The sequence below is a fragment of the Carassius carassius genome, chromosome 1 (genome assembly GCF_963082965.1).
Source record: "Carassius carassius chromosome 1, fCarCar2.1, whole genome shotgun sequence".
Taxonomy (NCBI): domain Eukaryota; kingdom Metazoa; phylum Chordata; class Actinopteri; order Cypriniformes; family Cyprinidae; genus Carassius; species Carassius carassius.
In genome coordinates, this window is record NC_081755.1 from 7,943,798 (window position 1) to 7,968,387 (window position 24,590).

The window sequence follows — 24,590 nt, forward strand, 5'->3', positions numbered from 1 at the left end:
TGTATCTACCATTTTTATATTTTTACCTCCCTTTGCCCTCCTTTTTTTCTCCAACACAAATCAATCAACCTCAGGCCTAACTAACTTCCAGGGAGCCATCTCTGGATAAACAACTGTGCAACTTACCCTCAAATTAAAAACTCCTAATTCTTTAGCTGTGTCATTTCCAATCCTACCAAAGTTTTAATTTTTCCTTTTCCCATATTCCCAGCTCTCCTGTAACATTGCCTTAGTAGGATGAGAATCATTATGCCCCTGTAGTCCTGCCCAATAATTTGCCATCAACTGCTTCCTTCTTAGCTCTAAAGGACATTCTCCTATTTCTACCTGTAATGCTGATACTGGGGTAGTTTTAAAAAGCTCCACAACACAGCCTCAAGGCCTGTGCCTGGATAACATAAAGCTTTTTTAACAGAGATTGAGCCGCAGAACCAAAACCCACATATTTTCTTCATTGCTAATCTACTTGCACCCCATTCTTTTCCCCTCAAACATCTCACTACATTTATTACTCTTTTGCACTTTTCTTCTATTCTCCTGATATGTTCTGCAAATGTCAAACGTGAATCCAAATTAACTACAAGAAATTTAAAAGTTCCAACTTTCTCTAAATCTCTCCCATACATTCTTAACTTTAGTCCTTCCTGAATTATTTTTCTTGTAAAGAAGACTCACTGAGTTTTCTCAATAGAAAACCTAAACCCCCAATTATATCCCCACTCCACCACTGTATCAATTGCTTACTGTACTTTCCTAGTAACATATTCTATAGTCTTTCCTTTCTTCCATAGCGCCCCATCATCTGTGAACAAAGACCTTCCTATATCTTCTGGAACTGTTCCAAATATGTCATTAATCATAATATTGAAAAGTAAGGGGGATTATCACACTGCCTTGAGGTATGCCATTATCAACTATGTATCGATCTGATAAATCTGCTCCAATCCTTTTTTTGTATTGTCCTTCCAAACAGAAAATCTCTGATCCAATTAAACATTCTTCCTTCAACCCCTATCTACTTGTGACGGTGGTGTGAAGGAAAGTCAGGAAACAGATGCGAGTTAACAGTTTTAATGAAGTGAGATGAACAATACGACACAAAGGAACAAATGAGGCAGAGAAGACGATACTCCGTGGTGGTGGGGAGGCGGTGAGGAATCCGGATGATGGCGGAGAGCAAGTGAGTAGTCCGGATGATGACGGTGAGTAGGCAGCAGGAGAGGATGGCACAGGAACTGCGGGGAATAGAGCCGAAGGTAAGTGTCCGTGGCTGAGTGGATGTGCGGAGAGTGGATGAGGTTCTGGGGAAAAACACAGACATCCAACGCAGACAACACTAAAGCCAACAAACAGGGTAACTGACATTAAACAACGATCTTACAAACACAAAACGTGAGACAAGCCAATATATAGTGGATGAGTAATGAGTGACAGCTGTTGCTGATGACAATTAACGGAGACGCCCACAAGCTAATCAGTGCAGACGCGAAACAAACAGATTTCACCACAAAGTGCAAACACCCCGAGATCACGGTTTACCAACCGTGACACTACTCCTCTTTGCTTGGCGTATTTTCCTTCTAACTATTGCTTGTTCCTTCTTGTATTGCATTAGATGTTGCACATTATGTGTTCTTTTAGGCTTCCTGAAAGCTTTATTTCTGTCCCTTACTGCCTGTTGACATTCTTCATTCCACCAAGGTACCAATTTTCGATTTGCCCTGTTTATTGTCTTAGGTATAGCTTCCTGACACCTCAACCTCAACCATTGCATCGTCACACAAATTCTTAAACCTTTCCCAATCAGCTTTACCAAAATTCCACCTAGAAATTGTATCTTCTGTTCCTACTTCCAATTTCTCACCCACTGAGCACAAGACAGGGTAGTGATCACTTCCCACTGCTGTTGCTGTCAACACTTCCCAATTAGATACTAATGTTATGTCTAATACAGACACTTTCCCTGTTGAAACATTTATTCTAGTTCCTCTTCCATCATTTAAGCACACCAATTCTCTTTCTTCCATCAATTCTTCAATTATTTTACCATTAGTATCTGTATGTACACTTCCCCATACCGAGCTATAAGCATTAAAATCTTCACACCAGATTATTTTTTGTCTATCTTGCCCTGGTAATCTTAGAAGCTTGTCCAGCTCCAACCTCTTATATGGGTTATAGTAATTAATAATACTAATTACCCCCCCCCCCTTCCCACACCTCCACCACTATATACTCTTGATCATCCCCTTTGCCCAGTAATCTATATGATACACTCGCCTTAATAAATATAACACATCCCCCTCCCCAGAATTCCTATCTCTTCTAATTATTGTATACCCATGGATCACAAAGTCTAGATTTGGCTTCCACCAGGATTCTTGAATGCAAATTACATCTGGTTTCTCATTCAACTCATTCAAAAAATGTTTCAATCCTTGTCCATTAACCAGTAAGCTCCTGGCATTCCATCGTAAAATAATAACCATTAATATTGTTAACCAACCCATGATGACTCTTGACTTGACTGATTAGTAAGGGTCTCCCCTCACTTCTTCCCATGTCAGTCAGCATCTGCATATGTTATTCTTTTTTGCATTCTCACCTTTTGAATGTTAATCTCCCATCTCATAACTTCACATCCACTAAATGCCACATTGTGGGTTCCTCCACAATTACAACACTTTGGTGGTACCCCTGAGCCGCATTTTCCATAATCATGGTCCCCTCCACATCTAGCACATCTTCTCTGCCTATTACAGTTCATTGCAGTGTGACCAAACCTTTGACATTTATAACACCTCACTGGTTTTGGAATAAACATCCTCACTGGATAACTCATGAATCCTAAGTATACTTTTTTGGCAGTATGTCTTCCTCAAATTCTATTGAAATTGTTTCTGTGTCCTTTACCTCTCCAGCTCTTGATGTTTTCATCCTTTGGACATTCACATCTTTTGCTCCCTTGATATTCTTCATTAATTCCCCCATTGTAACACTCAATGGCACCCCTGTTATCACTCCTACCCTTCCATCTTTTTTCCTTATTCCCACCCTTCCTGTGTTTTCCACCTTACACTTTGCTATATACTTGATTGTTTAGGGCTTTTTTTCATTTGCCCATCATCAGCACATTTTACCAATAAATTCCCATCATTAAGGATTTTTGCAAACTCAATCTCCGCTATCTTGTTTGCTAGTGTTGTTAGCACAAACAGGCTAACCTTCTTCATAATCCCCTGATTCTTTTCATTCAACCATATTACAACATCATTGTAGCAAAGTTCGTGGGATGGAAGGAAGAGGACAAAGGGGTCGGCTGGACTGCTGACAGGTTTATTATAAACAAAAAGAACTAAAAAGTTACAAACACCCAAACGGTGACTCTTATTCTGACACGTCAACACTAGTTTCGTTTCACTCCTTCCGGTTTCCGTTTCCGGCTTGGGTCAGCAGTCCGTCTCTCTCTCTTTTATACTCTCTCCACGCCAATTACTAGAACAAGAAACGGGTGATGATAATTTTTGGCCAAACCACTCACTTACCGCTTGTCTCCTGATTCTCTCTCCCGCTGCAGACTTCGCTAAACCACGCCCCCCCGCCACAATCATAAATCTCCCTCATCTCTTCTTGAGAAGTTTACTGGTTTTCTTCATCCCATTCAGAATCCTCAACACTATCACTCCTTATCCTTTTATTTCTTTTATCATGTTTATCACTCTCCTGTCCACTCCCCAACCCTCCCCTTTCTTCACCTCTCCCTTCAATATTATCCATCTCCCCCCCAACTACCTCTGATCTATTCCGGGAACAGTCGTGCCCTATCGCCTTAAGATCCTGATAAATATAATAATCCATTGTCCAAATTTCACAACGATCGTCGATTTGAACCTGCCGCGTTCATCGACAATGAAACGCGTCCTGCCAGAAAACCCGCTGTTTGCGTCATGCTTCCCTTGCCCTCATGTATCTCTGCCTTATGTATGTGTCATGTTCTCATTGGTTATTGTCTTGTCATGTGTAGCGGATCTGACCCGAACCAGACAAATTACAGAGTCGATCAGGACTTTGGTTGAAACATGAGCCAAATTCCTCAGAAAGGCAACAGCAAGTCATAAATTTTTCCTAGTGCCACAAGTCTGAAACAAGTTAACCAACCAACCAACTCTTTCACAGAACAGCTTTCGACATTAGACACCATTAGAACAATTATTGACAATTTCAATTCGGAGAAGAGATTTTCAAATTTGGGGCAAGTAATTGAGATGCAACGCTGGACATCATGTGTAAACCCATGAGAGTACTACACAAGATCGTTTGACTCCCCCCCCCCCCACCTACCAGAACCAGAATGAAATTCCTAAAGGGGTGCCTTTTAACCTCTGGTCTCCACAGAAATATTTGTCAAGAGAATGGCACAGAAACTGTCTTTTCTACATATATATGGACCAAAATAAACTTATAAATGAATATCAGTCCATCGCTTCACTCCATATTAATTTATATGTAACCCACACATTTGACTATCATGTTATAATCACTTATTGTTTGTCTTTTTAATAACTATTGGATGGCTTAAGGATACATATTCATGTTTAGTGTGTAAGTATTTTAATCTGTTAGCTTGAAACAGTCATGACCATCAGTTATTTGTCAAATGTATCATATTCTTCTTATAGGAATCATGTCCAAAATTAGACACTGCAAGAGCGTGAAAATTCGGACCACGTGCTTGATAAGATAACATATGATTTATGATACCCCCGAGGCAAGACAATATCTGATTGGTCTAGACAACATTTGAGGTGTGGCCAACAGGCCAGTTTAAATACTAAGGACACCATAAAATTTTGCTTTTAGCTTGCGTTTAGCTTTTGCTATCAGTCATGTCTGCTTTAGCTTTTAGTTTTTAGCCTTGCTTCTGCTATTAGTCATGCCTGCTTTTAGCTTGTAGCTTTGCTTCCTAGCTTTAGCTTTTAGCCATGCTTTTAGTCATCACTTTAAGCGTTCTTTGAGCGCGGTTCCAGCGTGCTTCGGCCTGCACGCCTGCTGCTACTTAGCCATGATGAGAAGAAACACCACCTAGTCTTGTCAAACTTTACTTCTTTTCTTTTCCGTTTGAGAGTTTCGTGTTCTGAGTTAAGTTTTGTAATACTGTGTCTGACCTCGAGTGCACGTTCAACTTCAACCAGCCACACAACTCCGCGTCTTCAGCCAACGGCCAACCACGGGCTTCCCAAGACGTCACTTCAGCAACTACTGAACTTCCAGCCAATCAGCGACATCGGGAAACCCCCTTTCAACAACAACAAAGGGACATTTTTACACAGGCAATGTACCTCCAGACTGATCTATACTGTTGTATCTAATATAATTTTAACCTCATTGAGGAACTCAAAGCGAGGGTTAATTAAGTGATTGATGGTTGTTCATGTCTATGCAATATCACGAGCTAAATTGACCTGTTTCCCTTCCATTTATTATGGTGGAGAGAATGCGGGCAGTTTAATCTAAATTGTGAGCATAAACCAAGTTATTTAATCTTTTATTTTGCTGCGAATGAAAGATGAGAAGCTAGCGAGACGTGTGCGTGTGTGTGTGTGTGTGTGTGTGTGTGACCCGTGACGTTACCAGTGCGCGCCTGCTTAAATGAATGAAAGCAGAGGAGACTAGTCCACCTCTCAACAGCAGTAAGTGAACTTAAAAGTAAACATCTGAGATCATACAATAAGGTAGAAATTGAGCGTGTTTCTTCATTTTTGTAATGCCTTGTTTATAGCTGATTTGATTTCACTGCGTGTTCCAGTGCCTTTCAAACGCGATATCTCAGTCCCCATTCGCTGAATGGAGCTAAATTGTAGTGATCAAAAAGGCATAGAAATCGGTGAATAAAGAATAGTTTTGTGCGTGTTCCTCAATCTATTTATCAAAGCCTCCGTATTCATATTTCATATAGTCTGATTGCCATTGCGTGTTCCACTGCCGAATCAAATTTGATATTTGACTCTCCTAAGTTAAACATTAGAGAATGTTTGTGTAACACTGCGTGTGTCCAAGAGTAATTTGAATGGGAGTGTTTTAAAAGCTTGATCAAGTAAATTTTAACTATAACTATATACCAATACCGAATAAATTCTGTTGTGTTTGTGTCCAGAAAAACTGGCACGGAGATTCAGATTCGCTGAGATCGCCATTACTGTGTTCCCTTTAACTACAGCTCGAAGCTGCTATTTGAATTAAGATAAATTTAACTCTATATGAACTGAGAGTTTAAGTGCCACATCGCAAAACCAACTAAAAGCGGTATTGTTATTTGCACAGTGTTGAAATGAGCCGACATTTCATGTAACATGCTTAACTGTACTTGCAATTATGCAATGATTTATTTGCTAGTACACTGACTAACATTTGTTTTGGTTGCCACAGTTACCGTGACATGGAAGTCTTAACCTACTTGCAACTTTGAACCGCGCACGCGCATCGACGCTAGTGTAAACAAACTCCACGGTGTTTCTAAACTAACGAAACAATTGTATTTACATTGAAGTCTATGCTAAAGCCACTAGCCTCAAAAATTAGCCGTTAGCATTAACTTCCAGTGGTTGAATAGTGTGTGTTTGGGTAACGCTGACGTGATTTAACCCTTTAAACATCTTAACTAACACTTTTTGGTTTCTTTCTCTCTCTTATTGCTCCCTTTTCTCACTATACCACTTATTTTCATTTTAATAGAAAGGGAAATACTGACTCACAATTATTAATTGTCAAATTGAAATTTAATTGAAACATTAAATTTATTTTGAATCATTAAAAATTTCCCTCCCAGATCATTTCATATGATGATTATTTCTAGTATTCGCTTTGCCATTGTCTCTTGTTGTGTATTAACTTATGTACCTGCTGTTGTTGAGTCAAGTCTGTTCAAGTCAAGTCTGTTCATACCTCAAGTCTTTGGTTATTGTTTCTTATTATTTTCTGTTTTTATTGTTATACATTTCTCACACACAACAACCTCCTTGAGAGCAACCAATCTGGCTTCAGAAGTGGACATTCAACTGAGACTGCCTTGCTCTGAGTTGTTGAAGCTCTAAGACTGGCAAGAGCAGAATCCAAATCTTCAGTACTTTTCCTGCTTGATCTGTCCGCTGCTTTTGACACGGTTAACCACCAGATCCTCCTATCAACCCTACTGGCAAAAGGCATCTCAGGAACCACACTTCAATGGTTTGAGTCTTACCTATCAGATAGGTCCTTCAAAGTAACTTGGAGAGGTGAGGTGTCCAAGTCACAACATCTAACTACTGGGGTGCCTCAGGGCTCAGTTCTTGGACCACTTCTCTGTCTACATGGCATCATTAGGTTCTGTCATTCAGAAACATGGCTTTTCATACCACTGCTATGCTGATGACACTCAACTCTTCCTCTCATTACATCCTGATGATCGGACGGTAGCTATTCACATCTAAGCTTGTCTAACAGACATTTCTTGCTGGATGATGGACCATCAGCTTCAACTCAACCTTGCCAAGACAGAACTGCTTGTGATTCCAGCAAACCCATCAACCATAACTCCTTCAAAAACATTTTTATGATTTTTATGAAAACATAGTTATGATTGATGATCAGCTGACTTTCTCAGACCACATTGCTAAAACTGTCCAATCCTGCAGATTTGCTTTATTCAACATCAAGAAGATCAAGCCCTTTCTTTCGGAACATGCTGCACAACTTCTTGTTCAAGCTCTTGTTTTGTCCAAGCTAAACTATTGCAATGCTCTCTTGGCAGGTCTTCCAGCCAGTTCTATCAAACCTTTACAATTAATCCAGAATGCGGCAGCAAGATAAATTTTTAATGAGCCAAAAAGAATACACGTCACACCTCTGTTTATCAATTTGCACTGGCTTCCAATAGCTGCTCACATAAAATTCAAGGCATTGATGTTTGCCTACAAAACTACCACTGGCTCTGCACCCATTTACTTAAATTTGTTACTTCAGACTTATGTGCCCTCTAGAAGCTTGCGTTCTGCAAGTGAACGTCGCTTGATTGTGCCATCCCAAAGAAACACCAAGTCACTTTTACGGACCTTTAAATTAAAATTTCCCTCCTGGTGGAATGACCTCCCCAACTCAATCGGAGCAGTACTTAGCTATCTTCAAGAATTGGCTTAAAACCCATCTCTTCCATCTTTATTTGACCCTCTAACTTTAACACGCACTATTCTCGTTTCATTTATTATGCAATTGTGTGTGTGTAAAGACCTCTAACACTAGCCTGCTCTATTCTTTTTTTTAATTCTGTTTTGTTTTTATTATTTAAAATCCCATGCTACGTGTACTTGTACTACGTGTGTTAACCTGACTGAGACTTGTTATAGCACTTATATTTCATTGCTCTTTCTGTTGTTTTTGATTGCTTCCACTTTCCTCATTTGTAAGTCGCTTTGGATAAAAGTGTCTGCTAAATTAATAAATGTAAATGTCCTTATAAATAAACTGCATTTGTTTATTAGGTTAAATAAAATTTTTCAGACATTCATCAGAAGAGTTACATCAGAGCTTGCTGAACTTCAACAAGAAGTTATTTTGCTACAGAGGAGGAAAGTGGAGTTGGACATTTCTAAATAAGAAATGGAAAAGGAAAACTTGAATATGCAAAACATAGTACTCCAACACAAAATTAACAAATAATCAATTTTATAACAACAAGGATAGCTGCTGTCCCCCAAAAGTAAGCCCCTGTGTGTTCCATCCTCAAAACTCTTTTAAAGGTCCCATGACATGGATTATTTCCTTTTCTTTAAATGCTTTTTAATGTTTCCTTAGGTGTACTTATATTGTTGGTATGATTTTTACATTTAAAATTTAGAAATTAAAAGCATTTTTTATATCCTGATATTAGCCCACTGGCTTGAATGCTCTGTTTGAAGGGGCGTGTCTGCTGTGAGACTTTGAGTAAACGACAACTGTTGTGATTGGCTGACATTTTTGCATTTGAAATGCATATTACATGTGGACCCCTCTCAAATATATATATATATATATATATATATATATATATACACATTTATATTTATACTACAGCTGTCGAGATTAACGAATCGTGGATTTGTTGATTATATAATTAGTTTTTCGATCTTTTCCCATCACATGAAAGGCTGCAGTGATGAGCATTGGGTAGACAGAGTCTGTTTATCGCGTGAATGCAGTCATCTCGTCATTATTGCAACACGTTTTCTCTCACAAAATGCTTTCACCACAACTAACAGCAAACACATGAATACAGTAAGAGCTTTGTTGTGCAGCATAACAGCGTCATTCATTTTAGCGGCAGTTTGGGCAAGTGTGCAGATATACTCGCGATGAGTGAGAGCTCCGAAAAAAAGGGAGCGTTCTTTCCCTTATGAAAATGAACCATGGTTTTACTACAAATAAAACCAAAAAACCATGGTTACTATAGTTAATCCATGGTAACCACAAATTAACCATGGTTTTGCTAAATTAATCATAGTATAACCATGGTATTTGAAGTAAATCTGTGGTTATACAAATGGTAGTCAACACGCCAAAAAACCATGGATTACTACAGTTTTACTATAATAAAACCATGGTTATAGTTAAATCACAATTTAAATAACATATTTGTTTCATGCTACTAAGAGAAACAACGTGAAGTTGATCGTTTAGTCACTGGTTTGATTCACTGATGCATAAACAGTATTAAACGATTAAGAAAGAAAGTCTGTGTGAACTTGAATAATTAGCTGCACATCAGAAATCACTGATCACAGATCAGGCATTAATAAACACTGTTACTCACTGTTTGTGGCGGTGCTGTCGAATCCATATCATAAAAGTCTGTTTGTAACGCCTTTGCTGACATTGCGACTGAATTATATGTAAATATTTGGGCGGGCAAAGTAGAGAAAGGGGAGCTAACATTTCTCTTTACAACGTCACAAAGAGGAGATTCCAGATCAGACCGTTTGAGCTTCCATTTTCTCAAAGGCAGAGAAAGATAGCAAAATCTCGATTTACACTGATTAAAATTTTTAGAAACTTGGGGACCACATACATGCTAGGGGAAGTCAAATTAATGTTTAAAAACCTCAGAAAGTGAAATTTTCATGTCATAGGACCTTTAACTGTTTTTTTTTCAGACAGCATGCATGCATCATGGTTACTGCAGGGCCACTCAGAAGTATCACTTGTTATTTTGCTGTCTGGGTAAGATATCATTTGTACATTTACAGAATGGAAGTTTTTGTGGTTGGCAAATCTTCATATTGGTAGGGGACTTGAATTCGCACATGTGTTCCATCTATCACTCCGCAAACGTGTGGAAAACCAGCAACTGCAAAAAAAAAAAAAAAAAAAAAACGCTAATACGTCCTGTTCATCTCTGGAAGGAAATTTGACTTGTCAATTCTGCGACACAGGGCTAAGTCCACTCAGTTGACAGCTCCGCAGACAGAAGATTTGTGTGTTCTGAAAACGTGGCAAAAAAAACTCAAAGCAATCAAAATTTGAACCAGTGCTGGAAGTTCACGACTTTGTCGGGTTTGGTACTCAAGGTCAGGCATAAATGTTGCAGTGAGACAAAAGATTGACTGACATATCTTCCCTCAATAACTGCGCATCATAGTCTCCAATGGATTATTTAGATCATTGACCCCTTACTTGTCACCCCCCATTTTCAGCATGGAGACACAAATGACATACCCAAAATTAAAATGTTGCTGCTTATGGATCTTTCTTACTAGATACATAATGAACATATGTTCCCAAAGCTGACACTTTGAAGTTTACTGTTCACGTTCACGCTGTTGACGTGTTACCTTTGTTACTGGGTGCACCAGAAGACACATCAGCAGCGTCGTGAACGCGCTCACAACAGACCCAGAAGAGAAGACAATGCTGAATAAAGTTGTAATTTTTTTTTTTTTGACCAAAATGTATTTTCGATGCTTTAACAAATTCTAACTGACCCTCTGATGTCACAGGGACTACTTTGATGATGTTTTTCTTACCTTTCTGGACATGGACAGTAGACCGTACACACAGCTTCAATGGAGGGACTGAGAGCTCTCGGACTAAATCTAAAATATCTTAAACTGTGTTCAGAAGATAAACGGAGGTCTCACGGGTTTGGAACGACATGAGGGTGAGTTATTAATGAAATAATTTTAATATTTGGCTGAACTAACCCTTTAATTTTCTTATTGGCATCACAGACTTGCTTAGTAGAGGTAATTAGAAGTTAGTACTAGAGCATTGGTAACTGTTTTACAAGATCAGTCAACTTAAAGATTGAAGAACATTGAATTCAAAACTATTTTCTTAACAAGCTTGTTCTCTACAGTTCATCTGAGAAATAATGGCACATTTGCAGCTGTTACAAATGACAATGCAGAGTAAAGTTTAAGTACAAATAATTACTAAGAAAGATTGATTCACAAATTAAAACAATATGACATTTTGAAGTAAAATACTGAAATGGTGTTTTCTTGTACTCCGTGTTTAATGCCTTTTTTTTCATCATTTTTTTTTTTAAATGCAGTGCAAGGTATATCAAGCCACATGACCATCCCGGAACAGCACGAGTACTCATGTTTTTAAGACTGGCTGTGTCCAGTTCCATCAGAATTCTCTTCTCCTTCAGGTAGTATAATTCAGAATAACTGGCTATACATTTAATTCTTATTTTACACTGACAGGCCAAAAAAGGTCGCTTTCTAGATTGAAATGAGGAGAAAATACTTGATATTTAAGGGATTGACTCATTACTTGAAGTGATTAATATGTTTCTGGCATGTTGTGTGTTTGTGACAATTCTTTTAACCCTAACTGATGCAGTGTGTAACCTTGCATTTAAACAACCAGGTCGGAAGTCATAACCAATGTCTGTATTCCAGGATAACAATGTCAAGATTCATCAGGCTCAAACTGTGAAAGGTTGTGCACCACAGAGTCCTGACCTGATCCCTATTGAAAGTCTTTAGGGTATGCTGGAGTCTACTTTACATAGCCTGCCCAAAAAGGAGTTGCACAATCAAATATTTCATTGGACCACCTATAGCTTTCATAACATTGTGCTTTGTTTTTGGTATTGTTTAAACAACACGCAAAATCACAACATTTATTTCCATCAAGAGTTGCTTTTTTTTTTGGCCTGGATCTTGTATTGACAATGTGAGAGTCTAGCCACTCGGCAAAGTCGACTCCAGCACATCCGCAAGACGTTCAGTAGAGTTAAGCTCAGAGCTGGTGATCAATTCATACATAAAAATGATTCCTCGTGCTCACTGAAGCACTATTTCACAAATTGAGCCTGGTGAATTTGTGAAAAAGTGCTTCAGTCAGAAAAAATCTAGAAAGCGACCATTATGAGACTCACAGCTGAAAGTGCTCTACCTAACTTATAATTGTAACAGTTTCCTACTTCAGTGTGTTACAAACATAATTTTGGTGTCTTTGGAAAGAAGACACTTTAGGCTTTACTTTTTATCAACTAGATTTGATAATGCTCAAAAATATTAAAAGTTATAGACACTGAAGTGCCTTGAATTGTTTTTACCACACTTAAATATTTTTTATTTGATATAAAAATACATGAAATGAGTCCTGGAGAAATCTAGAAAAATGAGACTCCTGCAAATATTTTTATGAGACTATGTTTACACCCCCCAAATATAAAAAAAAATATTTAACAACTGTATTGAAGGGTTCTACAAACTATTTAATGTAACTTAATTGTATTGTCATATGCATGAATACTAGACAAACACAGTATTTAATTTCAAATGCTTACAATTACATGCTATTTTGTGATGTAGCTTTGTTGTTCGATCCCTTTTTTTTTTCATCTGGTTTCAGTTCACACAATATAAGACTTTTCTGAAATTCCATTGACTGATATTGTATTAACAAACCATCAGAACCTAAACAAAATCACCTTTTGTGTTCAAGAAGACACACACAGGGATCTACGGAGCCCCTAAGAGAACATTACAGTGTCAGATTTATGTAAACTGCAACCTATTTCCTTTGTCCCTCACTGCAATTCTACAAAAATGGGCTTTTCTACATATATGTTTCATGAGTCCCTGCGTTCCTCCCTCTCACCACCAGAGGTCTCCATCTCCCATCCTCTCAGACTCCATTCCCCAAACTCCACACACCTGTCACTTACTACAGCCTCAGCTGTTCCTCATTGAACTATTCATACACCACACTCCCACCACTCTGCCTGACTGAATTGTAATTGTATAAGTTGGTTGATGCAAGCATGTTTGTTCCCTTATTAAATCCCATTCCTGGGGCTCGTTCTTCGTACGTCGCTAACTCAGTTAGCTGGATTTGATTGTTGACGATTTGGCATGATCTTGGATTGTTTGGTTCTTCGAAGCTCATCCCGGACTTGCTCAGCGACTTTCTGAGATATATATATATATATATATATATATATATTTTTTTTTATTTTTTTTTTCTCGTGACTCTTGAGATTGTCGTTTACATTATTAATTTGTTGGAAAGGCACATTTATTTTCGACTTGTCGGAGTCGGCCTTTAACTACAGAACAAACTGTACCCTAAGATTATTTGCGAGTGGCTCTTTCCTTTATAGCCTACTATTGGAGATGCGGAGAACTTGATGGAAAGTGCTGTCTGTCGTGCCATTCGGAGTTTGCCTGGTGCTTTTAGGTTTAAAAAACAGTTTTAGGTTTTTTTTGGTGACATTTCCAAGCTACTTTAGACCCAAAGTTGTAAAGCAGTTTTTTAATTTTTTATTTATTCAACGGCTATAATATTTATTAGACTATTTAAATATTTTTTTAATGAAGATCATGCAATCATGGCCATGCTAATTACAGTATATGTCACTCAGGCTTATGCTAGACCATAAACTGCCATCAAGGCCTCAATGAAGGGGATTATGTGAACAGAAACGGGGTTCACAATGTAAATGTGCAGCCCAATTACTATTGTGATTCTTAATATTCCAGATTAATAATATTATATCAAATAAAAAAAGGCAGTTGACAAATCTTCCATATCACAAATGTGAAAGCAAATGGCCAAGATCTGTGCATGACTTAAGAATTTGCAGAGACTCACATTTATGCACATTATTTGAAAAGTGGTAAGGAAAGTTCCACAATTAAATATAAAGCTATATTACACTTATGCTGATCCTAACAGAACTGCATTATTTCATATGTGATTATGACATGTTCCTGCCTGCAGACAGGGGTTTTATGACCCCATTCCCTGACCCAAACCAGTTGCAGCTCCAGGACAAGGGCACACAATGAGATTAACTTTGGCTATCTAAAGGGAAGATTTCAGTGTCTGAAAAGCCTGAGGGTTGCACACCTGACAGGGCCTGTGACATTGTTGCATGTGCCATATAACACAACATTGCCAAAAAAACACTTTTCATTAAATGTTTAATAAAAGACAAAATAAAATAAAAGACAAATTGTTCTTTGTAAAGAAAAGCCAGTGGTCAAGTGCCTGCAACAAGAGATATTAGACACATGCCTCATGCAACAAATAAAAAGGAAAAGTTGGCTATACACTGCCCACCTGTAGGCCTATGTCTCCTCTGTCTGTGCAGACTATTCTGTAGGCCTTTCTGTAGATGTGGAATCCTGCAACTTATACTGCAGCCATAAAGCATACAAGTATAAATTAAGTAAAGTTATTATGCACTTGCAGGTAGGCTAGTTCCTCCATATGACAGTTATCTGAGAGGGTTTATTCACTGTCCAGTGCAATGGAAACAAATAGACATTACAAAGTCTTATACTTTCTTTCCTTTGGAAAGTTAGAAAATGTCCACTTAAGTTAACAAGTGTTGGTGTATTATGTAAAAGTGCACAAAAGAGGAAAACACAATGTCATTACAATGAACTACACTTGGGAAAAATGTGATCAATAACTCTTTTTGAACTCCTCTTCAATAAATAGTTTTACATTAACATAAGTTTATCAGTTTTCACTTTCACAAGTCAAAGCAATTCATCATTACTCAAGATTTAACAGTTGAAATGACTATACAGCCTTAATTTAATGCAGCAAAATATTTTACAGTGTAGGCTACTAAGATCTTTTCTATTTTTTCAGCCTTTTTCTTGGTTGCTATTATAAACAGACAACCATTTATTTAACAGTGCCTTTTATAGAAGAGAAGAGACTATAATATAACAAAAAAATACCATGTAGAATATTTTGTACTTCACTTTTATTTGTTCCCATGTTCTAGTGTGGTGACTCTGACATTACAATGAACAAAATAATTATGCAATTATTAAAATACAAAAATATAGGCTAATAAGTGATAAAAAACATATAACATGGCCACTTCTAACAGATTTAAATTGTCTGCTACTTTTTGCCAGCCCTCTCTCCTGGCTTTTGCAGACTTTGAGGTGTTCCCTGGCGTTTTGATTAAACATTAAAATTCCAAATAAACTTTGATCTCGGATGTAATAAGCAACGTACGAGGAACGAGCCCCTGGGGTCTGTTCTTCGTACATCGATTATTACATCCGAGATGAAGTGTCACATCCAAGATGATATCATCATGCTAATCAGGATCTGGCTAATTCGGTTCTTCGAAAGCATCTGTTGTTGATGATTAGAATGACTGGATTTAATTATCTGAGATAATTGGGCGTTCATGGTTTGGTTTAAAAGGGGTTAGGCCTATGTATCGATACTCGAAACCACAATCAGCAGTGCAGCATTAGTTGGCGGCAAGAATGACATAATATTATTTTAAAAAGACACTTGATATCTAGACTTTTATAAGAAACAGCCAAGAGAACAAAACTACATAAATGTTATAATAGATAAATGAAAATGTGGACTGTTTTTATTTTTAGTTTTTTTTTATATGGTTCCCAATTATTTATATTCACAACAGCATTAATGAAAGTTTCTTAAGGGTCAAGATCATGTTATCTGCATCTCCTGCGCTTCCTCAAGCCACTCCCATAATATCTGTCATCACTCAAATGAATGCAAAAGTCTGTGTAAGACAACAATACAATTATGAAGTAATTATTTTATGCCAAAAAAACTGACTGTCTAAAGACTTCAAATTACTATACTATCTTTAAATGATTATTTTTTTTTATTATTATTGCCCCTCTATCAGTAAGATACTCAACTAATAAAGTAAGTAGCTTACAGATTTTAAGTATCAGGGGCCCGTTCTTCGTACGTCGCTTATTACATCCGAGATCAAATGACACATCCAAGATGATTTCATCGTGCTAATCATGATCCGGCTAATTGGGTTCTTCGAACACACCTGTTGTGTATGATAAGTATCGCTGGATTGAGTTATCTGAGATAATTGCGCGTTCATGTGTTGGCTTAAAAGGGGATAGCCTATGTATCGATAGTAGAAACATTGATCAGCAACGCTGCTATTGGCTGTTAAGCATGGCCAAAGAACGTGCCCAATATTTCTCCCAAGCAGAACAAGAGCTTTTAATGGAAGGTTATGCCGAATTTGAGTCGTTAATTAAAACGACAGGGAACATCTCAATGTCTGCAAAAGCCAGGAGAGCGGGCTGGCAAAAAGTAGCAGACAAATTAAATTCGTAAGTGCTGTCCATAGTAGATGTTTCTATCATTTTTCTACAGTGTATTTTTGCATTTTAATAATTTAATATTTACTTTCGCTAATGTCAGAGCCACCATTGGACCAACTAGAACATGGGAACAAGTAAAAGTGAAATACAAGAATATTCTCCAAAATGGAAACCTTCATACTGTCTTTTATTTTAAAAAGCCACTTTTTTTTTCCTTTTTAAAAGCCACTGTTAAATGATGTGTTTGTCTATTTATAACAGCCACCAAGAAAAAGGCTGGAAAGAAAAAACAGGTGGTGGTCCTGCACCACCACAATATACCCCAGCAGAGGAGCTGGCCCTTGGAATTGAATGAAAACCGAACCATTGTGGAGGGCATCCCTGGGGGCAGCTCTTCCTCAGACCCAAAGACAGGGACCAGTAGCAGCAACACCTACATTACTGGTAGGCTAAATGAGCTTCCAATTCTCTTAGCACACTGTAAAATGATCTGTTGCTGCATTAAATGAAGTATAATCCAAATGGCTGGTACAGTCATTTCAACTCTTTGTGAAAGTGAAAACTTCTACACTTTTAGTTAATACAATGTTGCCATGAGTTTTGATCACATTATATTTTTTACAGTGTAGTTAACTGTTATGACAACCCCCCCCCTCCCTCCCTCCCTCCCTCCCTCCTCCTTTGCAGTTTTACATAATACACCAACACTTTTACCTGTTCCCATGCAAGTGGTGGCTGAAGCATATGCAGTGAGTTGTGTACTTTTTCTAACTTTCATAAAGGGAAGAAAGTGCAACACTCAGAGTTTACCTTCCCTAATTACACACCTGAACAATCTAATCAAACCAATTAATAACAGAATACTTGAAAATTACAGACAGGTGTGTTGTAACTAAACCCTGCAGAGCAGTAGCCTTCCATTATATGTGCTCTCGCGCTCTCTCTCTTTTTCTATATATATATATATATATATATATATATATATATACACTGTGAAAATGTAGAAATTGTTTTACATAGTGTTGTGAAGAAGTCTTAATTTGATGTTGTTTTAGAAATGCTATAATGGCCATATCTAATTATTTCTCAACCTCTTTAATACATTACAACCAGAAAATACATGAAATTTGTATTCCATATTAAACATCAGGCAACAAGGGCAAGTGATCATCCACCATCCTCTGTGACTGTCTCAGATCCTATAAAACCGCAAAATCATAATACAAAAACATTGATTTTAGTAGCACAATGTCATTTGATATCTGTTTTACAAGTAAAAAAAAATTATCTTACTTTATATTTTTGTTGCAGGTTTTCCGTTGTCAATTCGATTCAAGTTTATTTGTATAGCGCTTTTTACAATACAAATCGTTACAAAGCAACTTTACAGAAAATTATGTTTCTACAATATTTAGTAGTAGCTAGTAGTTTGTGCACGTTTGACAGGATTTTAGAAAAATGAAAAAAATAATAATAATAATACAAGACGTAGTCAGCTAGATGATGAACTATCAATATTATTAATTAATAGTAATTATAGGATGCAGTCACACATGTAGCAATAATTGTTAGTTCTGTTTGTTGATTCAAGGTTAGGATCATCTGGGGTCCTCTGAGGGTCAGCATCATCTCTTCTCAGGTGTTCTGGATCCAGACTGGAGCTTGTGTAAATCCTAGTTATCCCGTGGCAAAACATAGAAACAAAATAGAGACATCATTAGCATAGCTGCTGATCCAACAAAGTAAAATTAGTTTAACCCAAGCTAAAGAATAAAAATGCAGATGCAACTACACTCACAATTTAAGAGATACATTATTCGAATGCTTGGCAAAAGAGATGCGTTTTTAATCTAGATTTAAACAGAGAGAGTGTGTCTGAACCCCGAACATTATCAGGAAGGCTATTCCAGAGTTTTGGAGCCAAATGTGAAAAAGCTCTACCTCCTTTAGTGGACTTTGCTATCCTAGGAACTACCAAAAGTCCAGCGTTTTGTGACCTTAGGGTGCGTGATGGGTTGTAGCGTGGTAGAAGGCTAGTTAGGTACGCAGGAGCTAAACCATTTAGGGCCTTATAGGTAAGTAATGATAATTTGTAACTGATACGGAACTTAATAGGTAGCCAGTGCAGAGACTGTAAAATTGGGGTAATATGATCATATTTTCTTGACCTGGTAAGGACTCTAGCTGCTGCATTTTGGACTACCTGTAGCTTGTTTATTGACAAAGCAGGACAACCACCTAGAAGTGCATTACAATAGTCCAGTCTAGAGGTCATGAATGCATGAACTAGCTTTTCTGCATCAGAAACCGATAACATGTTTCGTAGCTTGGCAATGTTTCTAAGATGGAAGAATGCAGTTTTTGTAACATTGGAAATATGATTTTCAAAAGACAAATTGCTGTCCAATATAACACCCAGATTTCTGACTGTAGAGGAAGTAACAGGACATCCGTCTAGTTGCAGATTGTAATCTACAAGATTCTGTGGGGTGTTTTTTGGTCCAATAATTAATATCTCTGTCTTATCCGAATTTAATTGGAGAAAATTATTTGTCATCCAATCTTTTACATTTTTAACACACTCTGTTAGCTTAGCTATATATCTCAACGAGACCAGATGAAACTTCCCAATTATCTGAGCATAACAGTGGAAGCTAATTCCGTATTTTCTAATAATATTACCAAGGGGCAACATGTATATTGAAAATAGAAAGGGACCTAGGACGGATCCTTGTGGCACTCCATATTTACTGATGATAAATGAGATGACACCCCATTTAAGTAAACAAAATGGTAGCGATCGGACAGGTAGGATCTAAACCATCTTAGAGCCTGCACTTGAATACCTGTATAGTTTTGTAATCGATCTATGAGTATGTCATGATCTATGGTGTCGAACGCAGCACTAAGATCAAGTAAGACTAGAAATGAGAAGCAGCCTTGATCTGACGCAAGAAGCAGGTCATTTGTAATTTTAACAAGTGCAGTTTCTGTCCTATGGTGGGGCCTAAAACCTGACTGAAATTCTTCATACAGATCTTTTTTATGCAGGAAGGTGCTCAATTGAGCAGACACAACTTTTTCTAAAATTTTAGACATAAATGGAAGATTTGAAATAGGCCTATAATTTGCCAGTACACTAGGATCTAGTTTTGGTTTCTTAATAAGAGGCTTGATAACCGCCAGCTTGAATGGTTTTGGGATGTGACCTAAAGATAACGACGAGTTAATGATATTGAGAAGCGGTTCTTCGGCTACAGGTAACAGCTCTTTTAGTAATTTAGTGGGTACAGGATCTAATAAACATGTTGTTGGTTTAGATACAGTGATAAGTTTATTTAGCTCTTCCTGTCCTATATTTGTAAAGCACTGCAGTTTATCTTTGGGTGCGATGGATGAAACTGAAGTGTTAGACGTTGTAGAATCTACATTCGCTATTGTATTTCTAATGTTATCTATTTTATCAGTGAAGAAATTCATAAAGTCATTACTATTTAACGTTGGTGGAATATTTGAATCAGGTGGCGTCTGGTAATTTGTTAATTTAGCCACTGTGCTAAATAAAAACCTTGGATTGTTTTGGTTATTTTCAATGAGTTTGTGGATATGCTCTGCCCTAGCAGTTTTTAGAGCCTGTCTATAGCTGGACATACTGTTTTTCCATGCAATTCTAAAAACTTCCAAGTTAGTTTTTCTCCATTTGCGTTCAAGACTACGAGTTACTTTCTTGAGAGAGTGAGTATTACTGTTATACCATGGCACAGTACGTTTTTCTCTAACCTTTTTCAATTTGATGGGGGCAACAGCTTCTAATGTATTAGAGAAAATAAGTGCCCATGTTGTCAGTAATTTCGTCTAATTCATGTGTATTTTTGGGTACAAATAGCAGTTGAGATAGATCAGGCAGGTTATTTGCGAATCTGTCTTTGGTGGCTGGAACAATAGTTCTGCCCAGACGGTAACGCTGAGACATATAGTTAATATCAGTTATACGCAGCATGCACGATACAAGGAAATGGTCTATAATATCATCACTTTGGGGTACAATATCTATAGCAGTAAGATCGATTCCATGCGATTATAATTAGATCTAGTGTATGATTAAAACGATGAGTGGGCCCGGTGACATTTTGCTTGACTCCAAAGGAGTTTATTAGGTCAGTAAACGCAAGTCCTAATGTATCATTTGCATTATCAACGTAAATATTAAAATCTCCCATGATTAGCGCCTTATCAACTGTAACTAGAAGGTCTGAGAGGAAATCTGCAAATTCTTTTAGGAATTCTGTATACGGCCCTGGTGGTCTATACACAGTAGCCAGAGCAAGAGATACATTAGACTTCTTTTGCATGTCTGACAGTGTAACATTTAGCAGAAGTATTTCAAAAGAGCTAAACCTGTATCCTGTTCTCTGGGTAACATTGAGAATATCACTATATATTGTTGCAACACCTCCGCCACGACCAGTCTGACGGGGCTCATGCTTATAACAGTAGTTTGGTGGAGTAGACTCATTTAGACCAAAATAATCATTTGGTTTTAGCCAGGTTTCAGTCAAGCAGAGTACATCAAAACTATTATCTGTGATCATTTCATTTACAATAACTGCTTTGGGTGTGAGTGATCTAATATTTATGAGCCCAAACTTTAAAAATTGTTTTTGTTCATTTACTTTTTTTCTGGTTTAATTACGATAAGATTTTTTCTAGATCCTACATTTATATTTTGACCTCACTATTCGGGGAACAGAAACCGTCTTAATAGTTTTTACAGCGCAAGTACTTTTATCATTTAAGCGGGTGGAACAAAACTCATCATAATAGTTATTAGAGAATTGTCTTACTAGTCACATGGAGCGAAGTGTCCTGGAGATGTTGTCAGAGAGCAGCTCCGCTCCGATTCTGCTGGGGTTTAATCCATCAGCGCGAAACAGCCTAGGACGCTCCCAGAAAAGATTCCAGTTATTAACAAATAGCAGTTTCTGTTCTTTACACCATGACAACAACAATTCATTTAAAGCAAAAAGTCTACTGAACCTTTCGTGTCCTCGTCGATACGTGGGCAGTGGTCCTGACACGACGATCGTCGCCACGGGCGTCGTGCTGCGAACCGTCTCGATCAGGCTGCTGAAGTCCCTCTTCAGCGTCTCCGTCTGCCGCAGCGTGGTGTCGTTAACCCCGGCGTGAAGCACGACCGCTCTGGGGCTCTCGTCGGCCTTCAGGATCGCGGGTATCTGCGCAGAAACATCGAGAACACGAGCACCAGGCAAACAATGAGTGTGCACTTTACCTTCGGCTAACGTAGCACTTACGTGTTGGACGATGGAGTCTCCGATGATCACAGCGTCGCGTCCTGTCTCGCGGAGGGGAGCGAAGCGGTTCCGGATGGAGATGTCAAAGGCAGGAGGGGGAGAAGTCGTCGCCCGGGACCCGGCTCGTGTCCTCCGCTGTGGATGCACCCAGGGTCCGTGGTGTCCCGGCGTCGCAGTGAAGGACATCTGGGAAGATCGCGTCCTGGGTGCACCGGGCCTGTGCAGAGAAACACACGGAGTAGACGTGGTGGGACTGTTAGCAGATCGCTGTATACTTACCCCGGACTTGTGAGCGTCAGCCCGGGATGATTCCAGCACGGCTCTCCGCTCTCTCAGCTGGGCCTGCCTCACCTCCAGGTCGCGAATCTGCTTTCCCACGGCCTCGAGCTGGAGCTGCACAGAGTGGAGACATTCATCCGCCATTAAAGCAAGTAACAGTGAGTACAGCAGTGGTAATGTGTGTGAATAGAGTATTAGCAATGTAAGCGCAGTTAGCTGCAACCACGCCGCTGATGCTAACGGGCTAAAAGCTAATAGCGGACCCGGGAGATCAAAATAAAACTAGTGATCTCGACTCTGACTCTGATTGTTTTTGTTGTAGAATACAATAGAGGATATATTCACACGTTATATAAACGGAAACGATGATGTATAAAATTGATTTTTGAGTTAAAAATAGTCAATGAAAAGAATATAGTGACGGAGCTCAAACGCAGTACAGCCGCCAACAACAAACAGTTGTTTCCACAAATGCAGTTATGAACATTGGAAGAACTATAAATAATTTAAATGAACAATTATTATATGTACATCAGTTTGATTGATCTTTAACCCTTCATGACCTTTGCATCACTTCACCTAGGATGAACCAAGATCCCAACGTCAGACCTTTTTGTTGGCAAAGTCACTGATGTCTTTGAAGTCCAGCTGCATCTCATCGATTGAGTTCAGCAGATTGAGAAGAAACTGACAGTCTTCCAACAAGGCATTATACACAGATTTAAGATGCCTCACTTTATTCTTTAAGAACAAGTGTAGTTTTGCTCACTTATGAGTAGGAAACTGGATGAGTCTGATGTTCTTCTAAGTCAGTTATTTTAAGACTCATTAAAACTCTTCATACATCTTTGCAGTGGTGTGGAAGCGGATATCCAACACAGAGATTAAATTATCCAATGACACAAACACATTTGGCCTTATTTATGAAATGGACGTTTGACAGAAAATTAGGTGTACAGTAATTTCCAAGCAAAATTAGGAATTTATCAATATAGACATGAGCAGTTGTTACAATCATGCACTTATGATATAATTATGTCTGGTCTCAGCTTGTGTACGTAAGTTTTGAGCCTGAACATGCATGCAACATAATAAAAATAATAAAAAATAAATACAGTCATGTGAAAAAGTTAAGACACATTATTGAATCACATTAAATATCAGAATGAGGTCTGGACTTTGACTGGACCATTGTAACTAGAGCTGAAGATCTTCCGAATCTTCTGAAGAGCCCGAACCCGACAGGACCCAATGGAAAAAAAGCTTCGTTTCTGCCTGGTATATGAAGCTATAAGGAGTATAACAGCATATTATATTGTGTGTGTAAGAGTGAGAGAGTGAGTGTGTGTGTGTGTGTGAGAGAGAGACCTTTGTGCACTTACCTTGATGTATTTGAGAAAATCAAAACGTACACCTCAGCTCTCAGAACTACATAGAGTAAACAAAAGTGTATTTATGCACCGGCTGCCTTTTAATGGTTGTGATAAGTATAGACTAAACAAAAGCAAAGGACATGGATTTAAACACTTGCATGCCATCGTGCTGGTCATTTAATGGTGAGAAGAGCAGCAAGCAACACAAGAAAGGGCTTGACTTGTACCAAAGTTTTAGAAATGATTATGTAGCTTGACCCCTCCAGCGAGCTGCAGTTTATTTGAAGTTGGTATTGCACTTTGGTTCATAGTAAATTATGTTCATTAATCTGATGCAAAGTAGATTTTTTTTTTTTTACAGGATTTTAAGTTTTAAACTGGCTTTACCATCAAGAAAAGACAAGCATTTCACACATAGGCCATCCGTACTTTTCACCATCAAGAGGCAGCAGGTGCATAAACACACTACTTTTTTTTTATTGTTTACTCCATGTAGTTCTGAGAGCATGAGGTGCATATTTGGATTTTTTCAGATACGTCAAGGTAAGTGCACAAAGGTCCCTCTCACACTCTCTTTCTCTCTCTCTCACAAACAATATAATATGCAGTTATACTCCATATAGCTCCATATACAAGCCACAGGCCTATATTTTTGCACAGGCCTATCTAAAGGGTTAATGGTCCCACCTAGTGATCAACTGTAAAAAAAAAAATTACATCTTCCCAAAAGGGAAACCACAAACAATCAAGAATGCATGATTATATTGTGTCATGGCTTTGCAATCAAAAAATTTCGTTATAATGGAAGTCAATGGGGCAAAAACAGCCACCAACAACAAATGAAGCAGAAAAAATTAAAATCTAATGCTGCACAAAAACAATGCATCAAAGCCAATCTTGTTACTAATCTTTGACATGCCCAAGACTGTGATAAAAGGTTAAAAAATATCCAGTCCACAATCACTTTTTATATTGAAAATATGTAATTTTGTGTGTTTTTTTCCCAAATCAGAGTTTTG

At 38.1% G+C, this 24,590-nt stretch overlaps 1 protein-coding gene across 1 annotated transcript; it reads right to left on the reverse strand.

Annotated features, from left to right (window-relative positions):
- Nucleotides 1–21,454: 21,454 nt before the first annotated feature.
- LOC132140229 (uncharacterized) lies at nucleotides 21,455–22,295 on the reverse strand. Its single transcript, XM_059549047.1, has 2 exons — nucleotides 22,199–22,295; nucleotides 21,455–22,136 (listed from the first exon to the last, which is right to left on the reverse strand). Exon 2 carries the CDS (start codon nucleotides 22,103–22,105, stop codon nucleotides 21,455–21,457), a length of 651 nt encoding a protein of 216 aa, XP_059405030.1. The 5' UTR covers nucleotides 22,106–22,136; nucleotides 22,199–22,295.
- Nucleotides 22,296–24,590: the final 2,295 nt, after the last annotated feature.